Source organism: Periplaneta americana, chromosome 3 (genome assembly GCF_040183065.1).
Source record: "Periplaneta americana isolate PAMFEO1 chromosome 3, P.americana_PAMFEO1_priV1, whole genome shotgun sequence".
In the NCBI taxonomy this organism is placed as follows: Eukaryota; Metazoa; Arthropoda; class Insecta; order Blattodea; family Blattidae; genus Periplaneta; species Periplaneta americana.
In genome coordinates this window covers 84,598,463-84,625,134 of record NC_091119.1, presented here as the reverse complement: position 1 = coordinate 84,625,134, position 26,672 = coordinate 84,598,463, and the positions used below count along the sequence as shown (strand labels likewise).

Here is a 26,672-nt window from a genome sequence, read left to right as displayed (position 1 = left end):
AATCTAGTAGTTGATACAGCATCGTTAAATAAAAAGATAAAAAATATTAACAATTTGTTTGCAAAACTAGGCTCGATTACATACATACATACATACACACATACATACATACTGTACATACATACAGGGTGTCTTAGGACGAATGTAAAATACTTCAGGTTAATGTAATTGGCTTAAACTACATCTATTTAACTGATATACCTATGTCCGCCATGTAACAGTTGGGAAGTTACTGTGAGTATACGGCATCTGTTACCAACTTCTGCAAACTAATGATACCTCTATGGTGTAAATTGGTTTGATCCTCGGCCAGGTCGTGATGAAATTTGTGGTCGACAAAGCCTATGTTGCAGAGTGTTTTCACTAACTTTTCCACTTTCTTTACAATTTAAGTCCTTCATAATCTACGTTTCTTTCCCACATTTCGGGTAGAGTCCGCTGCAGCCAGTCACCAACTTGGACCCTATTGTAAGTGATTATTAGTTGCTGGTGGTAGTGCTATATATTGTGGACTCTGTCCTAAGCTCACATTACCTCGTGGGATGGGGTTAAAGGACCGCGATTATGCCTACTTGTAAAGAAAAAGATATTCTACATGCTATAAGGGAGGTCGAGGCGGCCCTTAGGGGAATATGTACAGCGGGAAGGCCTTATAGGGACGTGGTAGGCATTTTTATACCTTCAGCTTTTCTACAGTGATCGCAGCAAACATATCTAGCTCATCCACTTCTTATGCTGAACGTCAATCAACCCAGCCACTACAAGTGAACTATAGAGTGTGGGATGAAAAGTCGCGTTTTACAAGTACTAAATTTGGGCATGCACATTATTCCATTCAGGGTAGCACAGTGGACCAACCCAAGAAGCCTATAAGGGTATTTCGGATCTCAGCGCTGAGCAGTCAGATGGCATCACGGTGTTCCGTTTCAGCGTTGATGTCATTGATGCTCCATCGCTGTAGCAGAGCTTCCATCAGCGTGCAGAGGTGATGGCAGTGTCCATCAGCCTCTATCAGTGAAATGTTAAATCTTATATTTTATTTAACGACGCTCGCAACTGCCGAGGTTATATCAACGTCGCCGGTGTGCCGGAATTTTGTCCCGCAGGATTTCTTTTACATGACAGTAAATCTACTGACATGAGCCTGTCGCATTTAAGCACACTTAATTGCCATCGACCTGGCCTGGGATCGAACCCGCAACCTCGAGCATAGAAGGCCAGCGCTATACCAACTGCGCCAACCAGGCCGACTCCATCTCCATCAGTGAATCTGTTTGGTTCTTGTATAGGGCAGGAATTGTAGATGAAAGTATTGGGGATCATCAGTGTGGTTTTAGGCGTAATAGATCGACTATTGATCACATTTTTTGTATTCGACAGATACTGGAGAAAAAATGGGAGTATAAAGGTACAGTACATCAGTTATTCATAGATTTCAAAAAGGCGTATGACTCGGTTAAGAGAGAAGATTTATATAATATTCTTATTGAATTTGGTATTCCCAAGAAACTAGTTCGATTAATTAAAATGTGTCTTAGTGAAACTTACAGCAGAGTCCGTATAGGCCAGTTTCTATCTGATGCTTTTCCAATTCACTGCGGGTTAAAGCAGGGAGATGCACTATCACCTTTACTTTTTAACTTCGCTCTAGAATATGACATTAGGAAAGTTCAGGATAATAGACAGGGTTTGGAGTTGAATGGGTTACATCAGCTTCTTGTCTATGCGGATGACGTGAATATGTTAGGAGAAACTCCACAAACGATTAGGGAAAACGCGGAAATTCTGGTTGAAGCAAGTAAAGCGATAGGGTTGGAAGTAAATCCCGAAAAGACTAGGTATGTGATTATGTCTCGTGACCAGAATATTGTAAGAAATGAAACTATAAAAATTGAAGATTTATCTTTCGAAGAGGTGGAAAAATTCAAATATCTTGGAGCAACAGTAACAAATATAAATGACACTCGGGAGGAAATTAAACGCAGAATAAATATGGGGTCCAGTCGTTTGAGATGGGCAGGACATGTAGCACGTATTGGCGAATCCAGAAATGCATATAGAGTGTTAGTTGGGAGGCCGGAGGGAAAAAGACCTTTGGGGAGGCCGAGACGTAGGTGGGAAGATAATATTAAAATGGATTTGAGGGAGGTGGGATATGATGGTATAGACTGGATTAATCTTGCTCAGGATAGGGACCAATGGCGGGCTTATGTGAGGGCGGCAATGAACCTCCGGTTTCCTTAAAAGCCGTAAGTAAGTAAGTATAGGGCAGGAATTGGCAGACGAATGACATCGTGCACTGTTGTGTCATAGTGGTATGTTCTGCTCTGTTGTTTGTAATAAGCATAACATAAAAATATGTTAATGACTTATGAACGAACACGTCAACGGACCAGTTATTACTATTGTTCGAGAAATAAATTGTTTGTGCTCTTTTTTTTTTTTTAGCGAGATGACAGTATGAAAATTTTGCAAAATCTTGCTAGCGTAGCGCTTTCAACTCGTACAGCCGCTATGATAGCCAATGAACCTTCCAGCAGTTTTGGTCCTATTTCGCTGCAGAAATACATTCATATATGTAAATCGAACGTAGTTTCGTTGACGAAATTTTAAGTTTCTGTCTGTTAAATGTATGACTGAATTATAAGCCCAAGCAGGATATTATAGCATTTATTGCCAATCCCCATGAGCTAATAATAACTCCCCGATATAAATTGAACGTGGTTTTACTGTACTAACTGAATCTTCAGTTCCTTTCAGTCAGGTATGATTACGAACCACAAAGAAGATGATTTAAGTACAAGCCACAAGCAGAATATGGTATCTATTGCCAATCCCCGTTAGCTAATAACTCTTAGATATAAATCGGACATAATTTTACTAACGAAATCTTCAGTTCCTTTCAGTCAGGTATGATTATGAACCACAAAGAAGATGATTTAAGAACAAGCTGCGAGCAGCTAATAACTCTTAGATATAAATCGAACATAATTTTATTAACGAAATCTTCAGTTTCATTCTGTCAGGTATGATTACGAAGCAGTAGAATCCTTACTCAGAGGTGTTTAATATGTGGTGTGTAACCTGGAAAGGCAGCCGTGCTAAGAAATTATATTGACCATAAAAATCCTTCGTCCTCAACCGGTTTGAACCCGTGAACCGCAAGCAGGGTAATCACTCTGTCCCGGCAGTGAGGTTGGGGTTGTGCACCCCTGCGTGCACGTGAGGTTGCCCGGTGTGCCGCCAGGGTGGGAGTGGCAGAGTGGGCGTGCGCGGGTGCAGCAGCGCCTCGCGTCTCGGCGCTCAGTCCTCGAGTGAGCCGGTTGCTCGCCGGTTGTTGCCTGCTGTGCTGTTCGGTTCGTCACGGCGCGGTACGGATTGGCGAGGCTCGTCGCGGCCCGGCACGCCTTGTGGAGGCTGCGACGCCAACACCAGCAGCAGCAGCCGGACCCGGCGCAGTCGGCAGACATGGGCCTGTACGTATCCATCCGTCTGTTTACACCCACAGCCACACCATTGGACACATGGTGGAGCTCACGTGACGCAAGATCAACGTAGCATTTAGATCTCCACGTAACAGCAAAACAGATCACAAGTTATAGTTGACAAATATCCATAGTTGGGTGGCAGTTGAAAATGTATTTCAGTTGATATTAGCTGCAAATTCAAAGACATATTCTGGTACGCTGGGTTCACGTGGCATAGGATAAGGACGACTCCGGTTATCTCTCTAACACTACAAAATTTACAACTAATAAATATGCTGGCATTCTACCTGGACTGACATTACTATAACAATTCTCAACCTTTAGCTTAACGGACACACGATGGGAATCAACTGACATGGGATGAAGATGACGCTAGTCACTGTCTACTACTGTCAAAATTGGTGAAGAATTCACACCCAGTTCCGAGTACTAATCGGATCTCTAATTAGCCTAATGCTACTATGATTGATAGACACATGGTAGAGCTCAAGTGGAATCGGATAAGAATGACGTTGGGTCTTCAACTAGTACACAAGCGATTATCAGAATTAAAAAAAAAAAAATAGAAACATTGTTCGGGCGATCTACTTGCTGTTACGTAACTATGATAAATTTTAACATATTTCTAACAATAAATACAAGTGCTTGCAATAAAATAACTACGAGAAATTTTAAGGTCGAATATTTACAATTAGGTACCATTCCTTCAGTATGATTTCTTTTAACTTTGTCACTTTGCACCTCTTTGTTTTCCTAAATCTCTCGCGCTACTTTTCCATCCATTTCGAGGGTTATAATTTTGAAACCTTCACGAAGTGGTGGTAGGGTTGTACGTTTTAAATAGTAAATAGCTACTCCTCATATTTGTTACGTGGGCTGTGTTACGACGAAATGCGGATTATGATTATTGCTGCAGTATTTCATATCAGTATCTGTGGCTTTAACATCGAAGTTATTGAACAGAGATTTTTAAGTGTATGGCATTGGAATAGCAAATACATAGTACGTTGTTTCCTTATTACAACGGATTTTATTGTCATTTTTAACCAGTGTGAAACTATCGCTATCAAGCCATATACAATTTATTTGATACGATTTATGAACTTAGCAACAGTTTGTGCAGTGTAAGTGAAGAAGAGTTTTGGTTCGTGTGTGCTGTATTGTGACGACGAATGTATGTAACATTGTGATCTTGCTGCAAAAGTCTGCGATATTGTTTTCTGGACCGAGTTGTGGGTGTTTAGAAGCACGTGCAGTTCTCCGGTTAGTTTATTTTGAATGCCGCAGCGATCGCTGTGGTCGCCGTATCTGTCTGTTGATTATTCATGAGGACTGCGGACTGCGCGCGTTGTGTTGTGTGTGGATGTCACATGAGCTCCAATCCTAGAAAATCCATATCGAATCTTACGTAACGTAAACATGCGCGGGCGCCATGTTACTTCGTGTCAGCCTGCGATTTCCTCTGAAATGAAACAAAGCGAGAGCACGTGTTTGCTGTCCGGCGAACACAAAGTTTTCTGAACCTCATTAAATGCAAATCTGCGGTCATGAATCCTACTCTTGTTCTCAAATGAGTTGAATGGCGATTATTTCATGTAGGCCTACTACCGCACTTTCTGTAAATAAACACGCCCCTTTCCTTTTTCAGTGGCGTAATCATACTACTACTGAGAATTTAAGACACAACTGATTTCAAGGGAAAATATACTACTGTATAAGGTACCTATTAAGAATAGTACCGGTAGTAACGTGATCAATACATCTAAGATTTGATTAATACAAAGCCATTTTAAAGATGTAATATTGTAAGTAATTTTGCTCGGTAGCATATTTATGAATAATGGAAGAAAACAACATATGAGGAAGAATAAATTTGAATTGCAAAAATGAAATCGGTCTTGGCTAATCGTGCACAGAATGTGAAACTTACACATTGTGAAGATTCTGTGCATATCAGTACACGAAACTTCCAGCAGTAGTTTATGTCAGTTTAGAACTGAACACAGCGATTCAGTTCAGGGGTAAGAAAGCGCTGTGCAAATTGAATGCTGTAACACTATTTTTTTATATCTGGTTCCGAAACGGTAAACGAAAAGACTACTGCAGATTTGATGCTAAATGGCCTACGCCAGGCATCGGCAAAAATGTAATCATGATTACTAGCAATATTGACGTCGCAGAGGCAGCGAAGTGAACTATCTTTGCTTCACCTCCTCCCTTCCGTCCAACTTCCCTACAACTCCAGAACACAAGTATTTATCACTGACGGATTACCTGCTTAGATTTAGATTTAGATTGTTTCTTTCTCAAAATCGGAAACGTGTGTTTAAGGAAGAATACGAAGAAGAGTATTTTTGTTGTGCACATGGTGACGATGTATGATGCCTCTTATGTTCTAAAATTCTATCAGATATTTATAATTCAAACATCAAGCTTATATTATGACAAATATCAAGTGATTTTCACGAACTCATACGCAAGCATGAACATAACCATTCTATACACGGAATTGTATAGTAGAAAATAAGGATAAAAATAATTTTCTTTTCTTAGGACCGGACGAGCAGAACCAATTGCAACATTTAAATTTTAAAATAATGGCTCCCAGTACTAAAATGTGATGAAACAAGATAGGAATGATAGAAAGCTCCATGTCAGTTATGTTATTGTTTTGAATATCGCAAAATCATTGAATTGTAGTAATGAAGGAGAGTTCATTAAAACATGTTTCAATAGTAAAGTTTTCTAACACATTATGCAAATAAGGCTTTCAGGTAGTAGCTCCCTGCAAAGCAGATTTGAATAATTTCAAGGGAGAGCCTGAAAGCCAGATTTACATAATATATTCGTTACTGGAGGTACGTTAACAGGAAGCCACAATTTAAGTCACACAGTATTTTTGTGCACTCAAAGTTGGGTTCTGACATCTTGTCAGCCCATCTGAGTTGAATGGATATAATGGAAAAATTGTGATGGTGTCGTGTATAGTTTTTGGGGTAGCTCAGTGGGGAGAGCATTCGTGCGCTAAGCGAAAATTCCCGGGGTCGATACCCGGCCCGGAACAATTTTTCCTTGAAATTTTTCTAACACACATTGTTCCAAATAATCTGTTGTCTTTAATGGTACGAAATTATTCCCATGGACAATAAAAAGGAGGGTAATAGACATTGAAACAATAGCTGAACGAGAAATAAAATCAAAGATGCATATATGAAATTAACAATGAATAATTAATTTTAGTAAATATTCTATTTTAGATGGAATTTACGTACAAAGAAAAAACTGGTGCTGACAACGAGTGCTACTGAACTGAAGACTCAGAATTCTGTTAGTTAAAGAGACCGATTGCTGATTGGTCAGTTTCATTTCGCGTAACAGGGGTGCACTGACGCGAAAACTAATTTCTAAGCCCTCGCCTAACCTGAACAATCTACTACCCCTTTTATACTAGTTTGGACTTTTCCAAACGAACTTCGGTTCCAGGAAATTATGTAAAATCTTCTTCATTCTCCTCCTATGACCAATATGGAAGGAAATCAGTTTTTATCTGTAAAATATATATATGTTTTACTTTTTAAATAACTTTTTATAGGATTTTGGAACATTTTTGTCTTTTTAGTATCGGTATTTATATATACGCAAAATACTAGAGAGGCACTTTTTAGGTACAAAAATAGTTTTTAGGTATTTGTAGGACTTAATGGTTTATGTAGGCGTTTTATGTCCTATAGAATTTTAATAGAGGGATCATGTATAAATGAAACGTACAGGACATTACAATTATATAATCTAGAGCATAGGAAACAAAAGAGGTACGGAACTATAAATCCGTTTCCTAGTGATAGCACAACACACACACACACAGTATAATTTTGTGGCTCATTATAATTCCGAATAGTACTAAACTGGTGCCTTGTGTTTTATTTGTATGAACTGTTTTTTACATAAAAGTAATAGCCTGAAAATGAGTTTTTTTTCGAACCTGTGTCTACTTAATTCTCCAAAAACATAATAAATAGTATCAGGAGAAATTTTGTTATTTTCATTAGCTAGAGAGTCCACACCTGCTTTGGGCTTGATACGTGCTATTGATTAATAAAATGAGCAGCTTGACTGGGCAAGAAATGAAAAGATGATGTGGATGATTTTTTAAAATTATTTGTCATGTGCATTATTTCCGAATATAGCTACTCGTAAATATTGATTATGAATCAAATCCGACAAATAATTTACAAGCAGTCTCTGTACACTTTAAAGAAAGACGGAATGCTGAAAACCACTTTTTTGACGTCAGAGATGTTATTCTCAGCGAACGTTTCCGGTGTATCTGCTGGCCGACGAGTGTCATCACATCCCTCAATACATTCTTTATCCGTTACGAATTCAAATGTGGACTTTCTGAAATCTGAACCCTGCACTCCAGTCATCTGGATAGCGATGCAACTTGACTGCCTGCAGCAAGTGTTGTGGGAAGTGAAACCTTTGACAGTTGAAGTAAGAATGCGACTTGTTGACGTATTCCACTGCGTCAAGTGTCGCCCACACGTCGGCCATGGTGCAGTGCACAATTACGACGACCCGTAACGTTCTACCTGATACCAAGACAGCTTCTGACAATGAGAGTCAACCGCATGTCCGCCCAGAAATTCCAGATCAATCTGAAGCTTACGGACACACATTGAACAGGGAGCACAGTTCTTTCTTTTTTCTGTGTGAGCGGCGACAACAATTATGTAATCACTTTGTTGCCGTCATTATCATTATTGTCATCATCATAGTCATCACCAGAGCTTAGATTCCTTTAACCTGCGCGGTACTGTAAACGACGCAGCGACTATGTTTCTAGAGGAAAGAAAGAGACAGAGAATACCTTTACGATCCCTTTCGGAAGTAGTGCTCGCTAGCAGGTTAGTGAATAAAGTTTCCATGTGTACTAAATTTTTCATTATTGAGCAACATTTGCACTGCAATTTAACACAGTATACTTCATATAATTTTGAAAAGTAATTAAATAAAACACATACATACAATACACTTCTATGAACAACAAAAACTAGTAATTACAATTTGATATACAAAATAATATGTACTTCTATGCATAACAAATACCAGTATATGGTTCACTGATCTTTATGACAATAAATTACAATATACATTCAGATTGCATCAAAAGAAAAAGAGGTGCAGTCGGATGAAAAATCTTGTTGTGTAACTTGTACTTCGTGAGGTGAACGGGAGTTCTTCCTGTTGTGTTTTGACACGAATTTTCATATGTTCACTATGTCTTCTTGAATTACAATGTGATTGAGCAAAATTAATTTTTTTCGCTCTTATTTCCACATTAGGGCCTACATACTTTAGAAAATATATTACACCCTATCACACAAAAGTACTCACAGCCAAATTCGTTTACCAATATTTATTGCATGGTGTGTTTTCTTATTTTCGGCATATTTCTGAACAACCTAAAACTACGTTGTGACTAGCGCTTGTGCTCGCAACAAATTAAATATTCAAATTGTGAATAAATTTGAATTTTAATTTGAAAAAAAAAATGTACCTGACTAAGGAAAACAAACTTTCACGGGACGACTTACTTTGATATCGTGTTCTCCTTGCAAGTGTATGCTCGTAACTGTATATGTCAGACTGCAGCTATAGTCTAGACACCACTGACCTATTTTCAATGTTTTGGTTAAAGAAATCGCAATTCTGGTTATCACCATCACTCAACATCCTCGTCATCGCGCCTGAAGTCAATTTCTACTCCGATTTCTTGTTCAACTGCTCTTCCACTTCATAACATGTTTTCCTCTGTAGCTCTTCACGTAATTAGTTATATTTTATTTATTCTTATCTTTCATTCTTTCTGTGCGGAAAGGTGGCTTTATTCTTATTAGTTCATGTTAATTAACACCGTTACCTATTCTCGTTTTCTATGAGAGGCGTTTTAGTTGTAAATCGTAAGGTACAATATTTTCACGGTGCAACTTAATTGCATACAGTGTCGAAATGCTCAAGAAAACCTGAGTTGAAAAATTTAAAAAGCCGTGTAACTTGAAAAATTTCATATGCACTCGTATTTCACGCTATTTATAAGTTGCATGCAATTTAAAATGTGGCATTTTGTACACAGCTTGTTTGTTGCGAAACTTCATCATATCAATGCACTTCGATACGACAAATGGATTTAGTGAATGGAAGAAGTTTGATCAAGGCTCTTGTGATTGTGTGTACGCGTTATAAAATGTTAAACTGTGTAACACTAAAAACGTAGATAATTTCATGATTAGTGATCGTCTACTTTAATGGCTGGTATCGTTGTTCTATTTCGTTCTAATTCAAAAGAAGTTTCAGAATGAATAATAGATAATTACAAATAGACAATCCTCTTGCTTATGTATTTAGCAAGCCAGAATTGCGAAAGGACATCGCATTGGACCAAACAGGACAAGCGTAATAGAAACATTTATAATCTGAACTTGTAGCCAAATATGCTACCATTTGAACTGTAGGAGGGGAACTTCATTAATTATAATTAAATATAAATTATATTCCTATTTAATGAAAACAACTTCTTCTAAGTACATACGGTACTTATTGGACATATGCATGTCTGTCTACCTTCAAACGGTAGGGGTTAATTGTCCATCATTTTTATTTAAAATAATTGTATTCTGTTAAAAAGACAAAATGGCGAAATGTTAGATATCTGTAACATTACAATAATGATAGCCAAGTACCAACAAAGTTAAAACTGACGAGATGGTAACAAAATATCAGTAACGTTAGAAGAGATGAGATATAACCAATTTTCAATAACGTTACTAGAGACGAAATAATATGATAGCTAAGTGTCAATAACTTTACCACAGAATAAATTATATTCAAGCACAGTAACGTTAAAACAGATGAAGTGATAGTCAAATATTAGTAACGTTACAACAGACGAAATAATAGTCAACCATTAGTCTTTACATTTCGCACCATCGACGCTAAATAACGTAGTAGTTGATGCAGCGTCGTTAAATAACGAACTAAAAAAAAATATTTCGCACCGACCTGACTGTCGTCGATCAGTCAGACAGGCTAGTTGTTTGTAACGATTCCCAGAGAATGTTTTCACCTGACGACAAAGAGAGGTCCACTCTTCGAAACGTTGTGCTACAATTGTGAAAATTAGCAATGGAAAAAGTCCAAACAGCTCAACCATTGAACAATTCACCTTCCTCTCCCTCCCTTTATTCAAATCAATAACATTAAAACACAGAAATGATAGTCGAATATAAGAAACGTTACAACAGGCGAAATGACGAGATGATAGCCAAGTATCAGTAACAATACAACAGACAAAATAATAGTCAAACATTAAAACACACGAAATGATAGTCGAATTTAAGTAGTCTAACGTTACAAGAGGCGAAATGACGAGATGATAGCTAAATATAAGAAAAATGTTACAACAGATGAGATGATAGTTAAGTATCAGAAAATCTACAACTGACTTATGAAATATATCGGTAACGTTACAACAGACGAGCTGACAGTAAAATAATATATATAACACTACAGCATATGAGATGATAGCAAAAATTTCTGTAATGTTACAACGGACGAAATAACGGAAGTGAAATGTATTGGTAAGGTTTCTACTTACGAGACAGCAAAGTATCAATGATGTTACAACTGACGAGATGATAAATCAAGCATCAGTAACGTTACGACATATACCATGATGATAAGGTCATAGTAGATAAGACTGCTAGTCGCGATAAAGTAATTATTGTTAAATGAATAATATTTGAGAGTTACTTCTTTCTAACACCATTATTTCCATATTCTTCATCGTTATCATCCTTTCCATCTAAGTACCTTACAGGATTGGGACTTTGTCCCGTTTCATTCTCAGTCATGTGAAGGTTATAAACCTACCCTAAACATTAAAAATCATGTTGCTGATCTAACGCTGGAATAGCAAAAGACAAACAATAATGTCGAAATGAGCACTACTTTGCTAGCAATCGAAGCTAAGGCCTTTGGATTTGTAGCTAGTAACGCTACGAGTTGCGCTACAGCAAAACATTTTTTTTGTATAAAAGCACTGAATAATGTAATGACTCAAGCAATCTTAATACTGTTTTTTCTCCGAAATCTAAATAAATAGTGAGCATTTGTCTTAATGTCAACGAAGACGCACATATGCTGATTTTATGCGGAGAAAACGTCATTATCTGTGAAGAATGTAGAATGTTTGCTTTCTACTTTTTGTTTTCATTGACAATAGCTTTTGTTTCAGTGGTAATAAATAAATTACAGGAAACCAAATACCGCAACGAAATCTAAACTCGAAAGTTACTATTGTTGTTTTGTGCAGAGACGTCATATTGAAGGAAGTTGTTATTGCTTCCAAGATAACACATTTATAGCCCATTAAATTAATTTGCACTGTTTCCTGTCGTTTACGCCGACGTGTTGAATTATTGAACGGTTTGTTTGAGGGAAGTGTTATTTCGAGATTGGAATCTAACAAGCTTATGCTAATTTTGTCGTGCATTTGTGATAAGATAACTGGGCTGCTCTTTCCTGTGGTCCATCTAGGAGAAAGCTAAGACCCGTGTTGAATTTCGTCCACTTTTCATTCGTCCTTATCTGTTATGATATATACTAAATTTATTCCAATATCAAAGGGAAATATACTCTCCTTTTAAGGCCTCTGCTTTGCAGTATTGGCTTATGACACATTTTATGTTAGAATATATTCTCCTTTCTTATCATCGTCTTTGTCGCCATCATCATCACCATCATCACCACCGCCATCATAAGAACATTTGAACAGTGCAGGGATTTTCCTACGATGGGGCCCCCACTCGTTTGCCGCAGTTGCAGCGCAGCTGTTACCGGGTGTGTGTTGTGTTCGTTTCTTAATTCGACAGTATACATAAAGTGTATTATACGAGTACTTCGTGAGTTTACAACAACACAGCGTGTACGATTCAAATGTGTTAGCTCAGTCAGCTCGTGAAGTTCGAAGACGGTGTCAAGAAATATTCCCAGGTGTAGTCGCTTCAAATCATAAAACAGTCCATAATCTTTATCATAAATTTCAGAAAACTGAAAGTGTCCAGCCTAAGAATCCAAAAAAGGAACATAGGGTTCTCGCCGTAGGAAGAGTACATGAAATTCGTAATAGTTAGAAAATTCTCCTAAAAAATCTCTTCACCGTCTTGCACAATAAGTGGGACTATCATATTATGGTTCTGTACAAAAGGCTATTAAATTATTGCACTTGAAGCCGTATAAAATAACTGTGGCACATACTCTTCTGCCAGATGACCTCGTACGTAGGCGCACATTTTGTGAGTGGATTCTGGAAACTGTGTATAATGTACAAATAGACCCACAATTAATATTCTTCTCGGACGAGACCTGGTTCCACCTCCATGATTCTGTGTACTCAAAACAATCGTTACTGGATTACTGTTAAACCTGACTTCGTACATGAAGCGGTGAAAGAATCATAGGACCAACTTGTGTGTTTTTTTTTTTTAGAATACAGTTGATTCTGTTACTTATATGAATACCATAGCAACCCTTTTTTTTCAGAGAATTAACCGACAGGGAGCATTGTCAAGCATTTTTTTCAACAGGACTCTGCCAGTGCTCACACTGCAAATATTTCCATGAAAGGAATTCACAATGTGTTTCCATAAGAGAGAGTTATTATTAGGGATTTGTGGTCCCCTCGGTCCCCCGATATAACAGCCTGCGATTATTAACTCTGGGGGTAAATTGAGAAATACCGTGTACAAGATGAACCTGTACACCATACAAGAATTCAAAGCTAATATTCGTCAGCAAATTGTTCGGATTTCTCAAAATGAACTACAGCGAGTGATGAATAATTCCCTAAAGAGATGCCAAAAATTTGTGGAGAATGAAGGTGGACAGTTTCAACACCTCATTTGATAATTTGATAAGTAATGAACCTCTTAAATTTGTTTGTGTATTGTTGTATGGTTGGTTTGTTTTATTGTTTTACCCTCCCGCTAATCACCGAGACTCGGCTAACTGGCTAATCAGCTAACGAGCGACGCGCCTGACCATAGGGAAAACACTCCGGCGGAAAGCAAAACTGATCGCACTGTACATTTAGGATCATATTCTTACATCTCCATACTGAATCTTTCTTTTTTTCTTTGACTGTTTATTTTACGACGCTTTATCAACAGCTATGGTGATCTAGCGTCTGAGTGGCATGAAAGTGTTAATGCGGCGAAATGAGTCCACCGTCCAGCACCAAAAGTTACTCAGCATTTACTCTTAAAACCTCAACCAGATAACTTGCCCCAGCCAAGATTTCAACCCCGGCCCGCTCGTTTTATGGTCAGCCATGCTTACCGTTACTCCACAGCGGTGGACCCATACTGGCATGTTTTGTAATAGTGCTCTAAATGGAATTTTCGAAACAGTAGTAATAACGTTTCTACAAACTAAACATTGTGCTCCATTTTGTACCTCGATCCAAAAATAAATAATTACTTGCTCATAGAGAATACAGTTGAGACCCTGAGCATACTTCAATATCACTCGTGCTACTGCAACTGACTCACAGAAGCTATGTTTATATACGGCATTGATTGATTAACCCCTAATATGAGACAGGAACGGACCAGTCTGTGGCCTAACTGCTTGGAAGGAGAAATTTGATCCGAAGAAATGTAACATTTTAAAATTCCTCTTCAAAACGAATAGTTACATTTATTCAGGCAAAATTTCTGCACTTTTAAAGGACAAAACTAAAATAAATGCTTTCAATCATCTATTATCATAATACACTGCTTTCTTAAATTGATTGAGCATATTTGAAATTAAATAAATAGTTTCCTCAAAACACGTTATGAAATATTTCATATGAAACCATTTTTATCTCGAAGAGGAAGCAAAAACGAGCAAAATAATATTAACCTTTTTTTTTTTTGTTTGCAATATCTTAAAGAATAACCCCCTGAAATTAGTCATATTACTTACGTTTCACTCTCTGTATATACAGGTGGAAGTGAAATAACCTTGCAGATTTGCAGAGTGAATTGATCATATTGAGTATAACAAAAAAGACTAATACCATATCGGTGAGAAGTTTATAATTTTCGAAAAAAAAAATCTCAGAAAAGTTTAACGTCATTGTTGTGAGTGATTATGCATATAATCTCGATTTCTCTCAATGCTAATAGAGAATGTAATAAAGAATATGTTTTTACTTTGTCGTATTTCGATAAAATAGGGGTTTCGTGTAAATAAAAAAAAAAGTTATTGCAAATTTGTTGCCTGACTAACACGACTAGACGTGGCAATACTGATCAGCTGTTCTCTAGTTCTCTAGTTAGGGGTAATTGGTAGTCGGGTCGTCATGTTCCATTTTTACATGGTTATCTATTGGAAATGGGTAGGCCTATTAGAGTCTTCCGATTTTAAGTGAAGCTTGCGTTGCCATTCAACTTAGGTTATCGCAATACCGAGATTATCTAATTCGAAATGTCTGGAAAGGATTTTAACTTACTGAGAGACGAAATGGAACTCGCGTCCCGTTCAACATTTGTATGTAGGAAGGTTTACGGTAAGATAGTACATAGTGCTGGGGTATTCATTGCTGTCAGCTAGCTGGCCCGTGACACGGGCAGCGTAATTCCAACATTTCGCAATCAGGATCGACAACGACCTGAAAAGAATTGTCGATAGGGAAGATGAGATTTTAAATTTGGTCGAGAAAACCCTGGCCTAAGCAGTCGCTTGATTATACAGTACGTAAAGTTTTGTTTACATTTAACGTCTAGGGCTCTGGAGAGAATCAGAGCCCTAGAATTGGAATTAGATGAGGCAAAGTGTGAAATTAATAAATTGAGAGCTTTGAAGGATAGCATTAGTGTTTCGAATAAAGAGAGATCTCACACTTGGATGAAACCGAAGAATTCCAAATCTAGGAGTAGACGTTTCTCTGCGGATGATGCTGCATCAATCAAACTGACCAACAAATTCAGTGCTCTTCAAGCAATGAATGTTGATCAGGAGAACTCAGACCCAGTATCGACACTAGTAAAGGTAAGTCAGAAAACAGATAAGGTTAATGATTGTAGGAGTAAAGTATTGATTTTAGGAAGCAGCCATGCAAGAGGCATTTCCTCACTTTTGAAGTCGAAACTGGGCGATGAGTTTGAAGTATCTAGTGTATGTAAGCCTAATGCTCCTCTCAAGAATGTTGTTGAGGATATGATGAAATTGAGTTCAGAATTTTCTAAGAGGGATCATGTAGTTATAGTGGGTGGGCCAGGTAATAGTATTGATAACGACTGTAACTATTCTATTGAGAAAGATGTCAACAACATAATTGAGATGAGCAGCCATACCAATGTGGGATTTCTCAGTCTTTTCAGCAGGTACGACAAGCCGTATCTTCACAGGAGGGTGCGGAGCGTGAATATGCGGCTTGAGCGGGCTCTGATGAGACCTGGGGCATCACACATTGGTTTGATAGATGTAAGCCCTATAAGAAGGTATGAATATACGTCACATGGCCTGCATCTGAATGGTAGAGGCAAGGAGCACCTTTCGGTTCTTATTGCTAATAGCATCAGAGGCAGCCATGTTAAAAAGCAGAGTTGTAATATTCCTGTGTTAGTTAATGCTAGGGCTTCTCCTTTTTTAGGTTAAACCTCCCACCGATAAGGTGTTTGAAACAAGTTCAACTAAATTGTAAATGCTCTGATGTTTCTAGTAATGAACACAGTAACTTCACTATTCTCCATCAAAATATTAAGGGATTAAAACAAAAAACTGATGAATTGATCACTTCTTTAGCAACTCAAAAGCATAAACCTCATATATTATGTATAACTGAACATCACATGAAGCAACAGGAAATACTACAACTGTCTTTACATGGATATGTATTAGGTTCCCATTTCTGTAGACATGTCTTCCAAAAAGGGGGTGCCTGTATTTTTATCAGAGAGGATCTATTATTTAGTAAAATTGATATATCTGATTTTTGCCTTGAACAAGATATTGAAATCTGTGGAATACAAATTGGTTATGAGATATCAAATTTAATTATCTTATGTGTTTATAGGGCGCCAATGGGAGATTATAAGAAATTTGCAACTAACTTAGATTCATTATTGAAAATACTTTATAAACCACATACCGAATTTGTAATCTGTGGTGACATAAACATAGATTATCTATCAGAAAGCTCACGTAAAAGAAAATTAAACTCGCTTCTTGAAACTTATAATCTTAGTCACACAGTAAGTTTTCCAACCAGAACACAAGCTGGAAGTAGTACTGCCATTGATAATATATTTATAGATAAAAGTAGATTGAATTCCTATTCAACAGTACCATTAGTCAATGGCCTGTCTGATCACGATGCACAAATTCTAAGTGTTTTCAATATGAGTGAAAAATTCCAAAGTGTTAATCTAAAAATAAAAAAAAGGATTATAAATGCTGAATCTCTTCATCATTTAAATACATGTCTACAAAATGAATCTTGGGAAAATGTATATAGTACCGATACCATTGATATTAATACTAAATTTAATGCATTTTTCACTACATTTACGAATTATTTCAATGAATGTTTTCCAGTCAAGGTGGTGAAAAAATGTAAAAGTAAAAACACGTGGATAACTCAGGGAATTAAAATATCATGTGCTAGAAAAAGGAATCTATATTTAATGAGTAAGAATAGTGATGATCCTCATGTTCTTAATTACTACAAGAATTACTGTAAAACTTTGACAAAAGTTATAAAAGATGCAAAGAAAATGTATCTGAATGAAAAAATACAAAATTCAGATAATAAGATTAAAACTATTTGGGATATTATTAAAAATGAAACTAATCGATATTCAAAGAGTGAAAATATTACTTGCATTAAAATCAATGATAGTAAAATAGATAACCCAAAATCAATTGCAAATCATTTTAACGACTTCTATATAAATATTATTCAGAACTTAAACATTCAAGATTGTGCAGAAGATGCTGCACTTGGTTACCTAACTGATGCATTTAACACTGAGTTTTTAGGTCTCAAATTTATTCCCACTACCGCAGCAGAAATCATGCATGTGATAAAACAACTAAAAACAAAATATTCCTCTGGATATGATGAAATTCCAAGTAAAGTTCTGAAAGCTTGTTCTGAAATATTATCCCCTCCGTTAAGCTATCTATGCAATTTGTCAATGCAATGTGGTATTTTTCCAGAAAGACTCAAATATTCAATAGTAAAACCAATATACAAAAAGGGAGATAAATGTACTATTGCTAATTACAGACCCATATCATTATTAACAACATTTTCAAAAGTGTTTGAGAAAGTTATGTATAATAGATTATATCATTACCTGGAGTCCAACAATATATTAGTTTTAGAACAGTTTGGATTTAGAAAATAAAAATCGACAGAGAATGCTGCTTTTAGTTTGGTGGATGAAATACTAAATTCATTAAATTCGAAACTACATGTAGGTGGGATTTTTTGTGACTTGGCTAAAGCATTTGATTGTGTAGACCATAGTATATTAGTAAAAAAATTGAAGTTTTATGGCATTAAAGATGAGATGTTGGGTTGGTTTACATCGTACTTATCAAATAGAAAACAAAAAGTAGAAATAAATGTACCAAATAGTCATAAAGTTACTTATTCAGAATTTAGAAATATTAAATATGGTGTTCCGCAGGGGTCAATTTTAGGTCCATTGTTGTTTCTAGTTTATATTAATGATTTAGCCTTGACCATAAACAATTCATCCCATGTAATTTTATTTGCAGATGATACAAGTGTAATTATTTCAAGCAAACAATACGATCATTTTATAAACACTTCTAATACAGTGCTGAATCTAATGAATGAATGGTTCCATGCAAATAAACTAGCACTTAATGTTGATAAAACCAATGCAGTCAAATTTAGTACACACAGTAGTGCTCAGGTTTCCTACAGTATTCGATTAAATGGAACTCATCTCAAAGAATCTATAAGCACAAAGTTTCTTGGCTTAGAATTGGATAATCACTTGAGCTGGAAAACGCATATAGAATGTATTACTCGTAAATTGAGCTCTGCCTGTTATGCATTAAGATCCTTATCTACTATTGGTGATATAAACTTACTTAAAATGTCATACTTTGCATATTTTCACTCTGTAATGAAATATGGATTAATACTCTGGGGTAACTCGTCTGAAGCTAAACACGTTTTTGTTTTACAAAAGAAAGCTATAAGAATAATGGCCGGTGTGCATAAAAGGATCTCATGTAAAAATATTTTCCGAAACTTAGAAATCTTGACTTTACCTTGTGAATACATTCTTTCCCTAATGATGCTGTATATTAAGAACCAAGATAAATTCAGTACTAATGAAGACATTCATCATTTTAATACAAGACATAAATCAGATCTTCATCTACCCTCTGTTAGTCTAAGCTGTTTTAAAAAAGGAGTTCGCTATTCATGTATAACAGTCTTCAATGCACTGCCTAATTATCTTAAAGATTTGAAGAACAACGAGAAAAGGTTCAGAAAAGAATTAACCAAATTTCTACATACTCATACCTTCTACACAATTGATGAATTGTTTATGCTTGTGAATTGAATTATTCTACTTAAATGACATGTACAATTTTATATAGCTCAACTAAAATATGTTTTTATATTGACTTAATCTGTTTACTATGTATTGTATTTTTTGTTTAGCATAACTGATGAATTGTATGTACTGTAAATTGAATAGTATACTGTATAGGTCAACTGATGAATTGTTTAAGCTTATAAATTGAATTAATCTACTTCATATGAATTGTATAGCTTAACGAAAATAAGTTTGTAAATTGAACTAATTTGATTGTATATGTTTGTATAGTTTGGCTGATGAATTGTATATGTTCTTAAATGATTACTAGTCAGTGTAGCTCTACTGATGAATTGTATACAGACCTACTGTAAATTGAATGGTAATATGTATAGCTCAACTGATGAATTGTTTATGATTATAAATTGAATTAATCTACTTGATATTAATTGCACAAATTTGTATAGCTTAATGAAAGTATGCTACTTTGTATTGTATATATTTGTATAGATTTGGCCGATGAATTGTATATGCTTTAAATTGAATAGTAATCTATATAGCTCTACTGATAAATTGTTTGTGTTTGTAATTTGAAGTAGTTTGCATGATATGTATTATCAATTTCTATATATCACAACTGGTTGAATTGTTTATGCCTTAAATTTAATTAAATTGTTTTGTATTATAATATAGCTCAACTTATGAATGATCGTTTGCGTTTGTAAATTTAATAATCTGATTGGCTATGTATTGTATACTTTTAGTAGAGCCATCGATGTTGGTCAGTCGACAGACTCGCTGGGCTGCTGATCCGGAGCTGCGTTCGGGCTTGGGTTGGATCCCCCTTTGGACTTTGGTTTCTTCGGAGGTTTTCCCCAGCCGTGGGACTGAAGCCGGATGGTCTATGGCGAGTCCTTGACATCAACCCCTTTGATTTGATTACCCCCTTTGATTTGATTACCTGGTTGGGTTTTTCCGAGGTTTCCCCCACCGAAAAGGCAAATGCCGGGTAATATTTTGGCGAATCCTCGGACCTCATCTCATCTCACTACATCTCGCCAAAATGTAAAAAAAATGTAAAAAAATGTAAAAAAATTGTACAAAATTGTAAAAATTGTAGAAAATTACTAAATTGTAAAACTATAAAAATTTGTAAAAATTGTAATTGTAATATTGTAAAATGTTGACATGTTCCACATCTTAAAGCTTCATTGCACATGTAAGATCTATGGAATAAAATAAATGAATGAATGAATGAATGAATGAATGAAATGAAATGAGTTCAATGGCTCCGTGTGGAATTTTGTGTATTGCGACGTTGCCAGCGAGTTTAAACTTTTGATTCAGTTATTTAATTAGTCATACACTTAATTTCAAAACTTGTAATAGACTTTTTGTTTATTTTCATATAATCTATCCCTCCTTTCAATATGCAGGGTTTTATCACTTCAACCCTGTATACACACAAGAAAGAAGTGATGTAACTGAGTGATTGAAGGGTGAAATAGAATAAATTAAAACAACAAAGGCTATTATGGTTTTTGTTATTGAGTGCATGGTTATTTAGAAAATTAGACGGAAAGTCTGCATAGTTTGACAGACAACGTATCGCCGGCTCATATACGAATACACACATGAACTCAAATCTGAATAACAGCATTCCATCTCTAAATCACTAGAGAATGATTGGCAGACTTCCTAATGGCAGAAACTAACGGTACGTGTTAATCTCGTTATTTAATTTGTAAGAAAATCCATCCATTTTATTTCAAAATTATTAAGATCTAAACTATTCCTTATCGGTATCTCTATTGATAAGATTAAAAATCAGAATTGCACGTATAATGTTTATCGAATAAAACCGTGTTAACACTTAAAGACACAATTATTTTATTATATTTATTTATTTTTTAGAAAGTTTTAATTTGGGACTAATTCATTTCATTCATACTGTTCTGCCCAAGGGCAGGTCTTTCACTGCAAACCCAGCTTTCTCCAGTCTTTCCTATTTTCTGCCTTCCTATTTGTCTCCTCATATGATCCACATATCTTAATTTCGTATATCATCTGATATCTTCTTCTGCCCCGAACTCTTCTCCCGTTCACCATTCCTTCCAGTGCATCCTTCAGTAGGTAGTTTCTTCTCAACCAGGCATTAGGATTTTTGTTGTAGCCTATCGAAGGAATAAACTGTTAGAATCTGCAAAGTTGTATTATTTTCACTCTGTATAATACTATATCCTTTCTAATTTCTTAGAAATTTGTGACCTATATAACTCAGTACTAATGAATGTACATACATGCTTACGTGCTTCCGTTTGACATGTATATATTTACAAATACAACGTAGGCCTAATATAAAATAGCTATAATATGATATCACAACAAAAATCAAAAGTCTTCGGTTTATATGAAAATAGTAACGTAAAAAAATGTTAATACAAGAATAAAAGAAGGTCATATAGGTCTATCTACATTTTTGTACATTCCGATCAATTTCATTTCTCATGTTATGAATTATATTTTTGTCTACATGCATTCTATAAGGTTATTGTAATATAATTAAAATAGTTGAAATTAATGTAACTATCGGACACATTCAGCAATAAAAATGAACAATGGAATATGATAACAATGGAATCTAGTCTATCCATGTGAATTATCTGTGGTCCACGATTGAGAGTAAAGTGGCCTGATCTGTCCACAGATTTTGAGATAAACATTCCTGTTCAATTTACATCTGAGCTAATGCACATCGGTAATGAGAAGTTGTATCTGTTTTCATAATTAAGTCAAACATTATTTAGTCCATACCTGTGGAGTAACGGTTAGCGCGTCTGGCCGCGAAACCAGGTGACCTGGGTTCGAATCCCTGTCGGGGCAAGTTACCTGGTTGAGGTTTTTCCCGGAGTTTTCCCTCAATCCAATATGAGAAAATGCTAGGTAATTATCGGTTCTGAATCCCGGCTCATTTCACCGGCATTATCACCGTCATCTCATATGCAGACGCTAAATAATCTGAGATGTTGATGCAGCGTCGTAAAATAACCTACTATAAAAACATCATTTACATTTTTTTAGGGATACATTTTCAGAAGGTAACGCAAAATTTTATAAACAATGTTATATGACATTTTTAACCGTTTGCTTAACACACATAGCACTACTGATTGTTATCAAATTTTCTCTAAGTAGGTTTTAGCTTTCATGTAGAATTTCTACAATAACAATAGCGCTAATTCTTCGCCTTCTGAATTTCATTTTATCGTGAATTGAGCCAATTTCTTCAAACTTCTTAATGCACGATAAGAAAGCGCGGGACAATGGCTGTCTCTGAGATGCATTTTTGCTCTAAATTTTCTTAATCTGACAAATGACATTTCTACCACACTCACAATAACATTGCCACAAACAAATTCTTGTTTGTAGATTTAGAACCATTTTCTCTAACTTAAAAGTGTTTAGTCTAAAAAAAAACAAGCCAAATGATTAATAAACTTCGGTTTATTTTTCAAATCTAAATTATATCATAACAATGGAAGCATTTTATAATTGTTTAGCACGTTCCATAGCCGCATAGTTCATATCGATCTGAGTGACGCAGTTGGTAGAGTGCTGGCCTTCTGTGTGTGAGGTTGTGGGTTCGATCCCGGCCCAGATCGATGGTATTTAAGTGTGCTTAAATGCGACAGGTTCATGTTATAGATTTTCTGGCAAGTAAATAACTCCTGCGGAACAAAATTCCGGCACACCAGCGACGCTTATATAACTTTGGCAGCTGCGAACGTCGTTAAATAAAACAAAATTTACAATTTTTATACGTATGTACTATATATATATATATATATATATATATATATATATATATATATATAATATGTAGGTCTATATGCTACCATTCTCGTGAAAAATATTCTCTGGTCTTATGATATTTTAGTAAGGTAAGCTTCTCAAATGTCAACTGAGTGCCTCGGTGTGCAGTGAATTTTGAACATGGTCATCTTATTGTCATTGGCCGTCCGTCAGACCCTCATTTCAGACACTCAAACGGTTTATACACCCCACTTCATTAGTGTGGGAATTGTGTTGCGTGTTAGATAATGAATAACTGCCATCGTCAATTGTACGAGTCTCTCTGCTTTATGAACCATTGGAGCATACACGGATGATTTATGAAACTTACGTAATGGAGCACAGAAATTATCATTATCTCTCCATTATCTTCATATTATCATACAATCATCTCTTGATTGTTTCTATATTTGAAAAGTGTCGCACATCTAGATCATTGGCTTCTCATATCTAAGGCGCGATGTTGACTGGAATTTATAGTGAAAGCAATAATTAATTATACAAATTATCTCAACATAAATATTACTGTCTTTCTTGCTATAATGTTAGCGATTCTCGAAAATTAACTCATAATGATAGCGTCAGTAAACCATAACATACTCTATCTTGCGGTACATACGAGTAGTAAAGATTTCATATCTTACCAACCACTTAAGCTGAAAACAGATTGAGAGAAAGGAAGAGAGAGAGAGAGAGAGAGAGAGCGAGAGAGGGAGAGTTAAAAGGGACTGAGATGATGATTATTATGATTATTATTATTATTATTATTATTATTATTATTATTATTATTATTATTATTATTATATTGTAATTAGTTGGATACAGTTAATGTTTTCTTATCCCTATCTCTGACTTAGAAGCATTCTAAAAGAAATCCTGATTCATCTTTTCTCAGAAATACCCGAAAAATGATTTTAATAATGATATAGAAGTAACCGCTGCCAGGAACTTCTGAATATTGTTATATTATCGTTTTTTTATAAGTAGAGGTAGGAAGCTCGTACTAAACCATAGATTTCAGGGTGTCTGTAGCTTATATAGATCTATTTCACTATTTGCCTGACGTGTATACTATAGTCTGTTCACAGAAACAACTCACAGTGTATTCGCAGCTGTGGATGGATGACTTTCGTAACTACATTGCAGTAATATGCATAGTAGAGAAGCAGTTTTATTAAGTGCTAACGTTTGCAGTGGAGTTGTGCAGTTTAGTGATGGATTTAACATGGCAGAATTTAAATCTTCCAATGACACGAAGTTTAATGCAAAACTTCAAGATTTACTGGTATTCATACAAGCATGTTACTAATGGAGAACATATTACGTGGAAATTATGTAATGCATATATACTGTATAATGTAAACAATTAATATTATTTCAGGGACACTGTGCTATGAAATTTGTATATGGAATACTTTTCTTTGGATGAGGGATACAACAATCAAGACAAATATTGTACTTCAAAATTTGACTCAAAACAGACTTTTTTTTTTTTCTCGACCTACATGTGATGTTGGTATGTTTCAATATTCCCCTCTGCTGTAGACCAGAAATATAAAAAACGATTGAGTCGCAAGATGTGGAATAATAATTATTTTTCAAATATATATATATATATATATATATATATATATTTGAAAAATAATTATTATATTATATATATATACACTAAGCCGCAAAAGTTCCAATAGTCATTAAAGCAAAAATGTTTAATGTTATATGCCATATATGAAATGCACTAATATATTCGCAAAGGTGTTGTTCACTTAGTGATACAGTAATGCAGCAGTTCCCAAATGTGTGTCGCGACCCCAAGGGCCGTGTAAGGGATTGAAAGGGGTCGCTAGATGATTTACAAAATAAGTCAAAAAGTTTTTTATTAACATTTATTTTGTATATAGAAACATAAACAATACTGAACATAAGAACAAAAAATGTTTTAGTAGTTATAAAACTAAGAATAATTAATGCGATTAATGTGCCTGTTTTTCACAAGTAGTTTCCCAAATCTAGACTCAGCATTTCATACACACAGTGATACCATTTTAAAGCTGAAGTAAGTTTCTCACTTTTGTTTTGATGGTGATCATAGACGAGAAACTCATTTTGCATAAATAAAAGGTTGCAGATATTAAAAAATTTAAGAATTGCGTATTATTGCAAGCTCGAGGTATTCTTGCATTCTTTCGATTCATGGTCTACCCTCTGCGAAAAAAGTATAATTTAAACATTCCATTTCTAGGTACATATTTAAATGAGATTTCCCTTAATAGTTTTTGGATTTTCAACCAATTGAAAGCAACTGCCTAAAAAAACGGGTACACCATCTTTGTTAGCAGTAATTGTTTTGAGTTTCTTCCGGGATGTACTCAAAACGTTGTTGATTAAAACTGTGGAAACTTGGTTGCATGTCCGCAAAAACACAGTATTTGCCTGTCATATGTAACGAAATTTTCCATGAGCTCTTTAATACACTGGAATGAATGAAATACATTTTTGTCAAATGATATTGACCAGAAGTCAAGTTCTTTTTAAATCCGTTAATTTTATCTCTGGCTGTTATAATGTTAACTACTTGGTCTTGAAAACTATTATTCAAAACGCGTTCAGTCAATTTTTATGAGAGGACTGGGCTAATATTTTTTTACTCACCGGTCTACGGACTGAGCTTGTTTTCAAGTGATATACACAATAACACAAACTTTTAGACAAGGATTGGCGTTGTTTTGGAAGAAAAGAAGCTTAAAATATAATGATAGAAAGCTAAAGAAAAATCATATATTATAAAAATGGCCAAATGGACCGAGTGAGTTTTGGGATCATCATCATCACCACCATCATCATCATCATCATCATCATCATCATCATCACCATCATCGGCGTGACGGTCCTTTTAGTTTGACCTCAGCCTCCCTTTCAACAGTCATCCATTCAGTTCAGTTTATGGCCCTTGCTTTCCATCTTTCGTAAGTCTGTACAACATCTGACCATCGTAACCTGGGTCTGCTGACTTTCCTCTTGCCATCTACAGTAGTTTAGCCTTTAATATCATTTAGGCAAACTTGTATCGTTCATTCTGTATACATTCAATACATCTAGCTTTAATGTCTGTAATTATAGCATTACCTTTATATAGATCGTATATTTCCTTGTTAGTTTTCAGATCACATTCTTCAATTGGAAAATAGGTTTGCATATAATTATTTCGATTTCTAATCTTGTACGTGCAGGTATATTAAAAGTTCTGTTCTTTACTTTAAAATTCTTTCTAACACATTACCCCAAGAAAGCCATCTTCCATGTGATCAGGAATATTTTCATATAACGAAATTTTCACAAATTCTGCTGCAGATACGAGTTTGCAACGCCCTTCTTTTGATGGAATTTATCACTTTATATTGAACTATTACCGCAGCGCTACGGTGGTAATGGATTGAAGTACTACAAATGATGTTTATCTATATTTCGTGTAATTGTTGCACCATAATTGAATTTCGCCATACTTCGGGTGGTATCCACTGATTTTGAGTAAAATTATCATCATTTTCGATTTTACAAGGATTTATATTTTTCGAATGGGGTTTAGTACCAGTACAGCAGTGAGTGGGGGGTGGTGGTCGCAAAAGAAAGTCTCTCCCAATAGTGCGTCGCACCTTCAGAAAGTTTGGAAACCACTTCAGTAAGAAATACTACATCA

General features: G+C 35.5%; 1 protein-coding gene across 1 annotated transcript in view; it reads left to right on the top strand.

The window, feature by feature from the left end:
• The first annotated feature begins 3,324 nt into the window (after positions 1 to 3,324).
• LOC138697125 (uncharacterized) overlaps positions 3,325 to 26,672 on the top strand; it is a 417,756-nt gene continuing 394,408 nt past the window's right edge. The window contains exon 1 of the mRNA XM_069822711.1: positions 3,325 to 3,476. Coding sequence (XP_069678812.1) covers positions 3,469 to 3,476 — 8 coding nt within the window. The 5' untranslated portion in view covers positions 3,325 to 3,468. The remainder of the gene's footprint in view (positions 3,477 to 26,672) is intronic.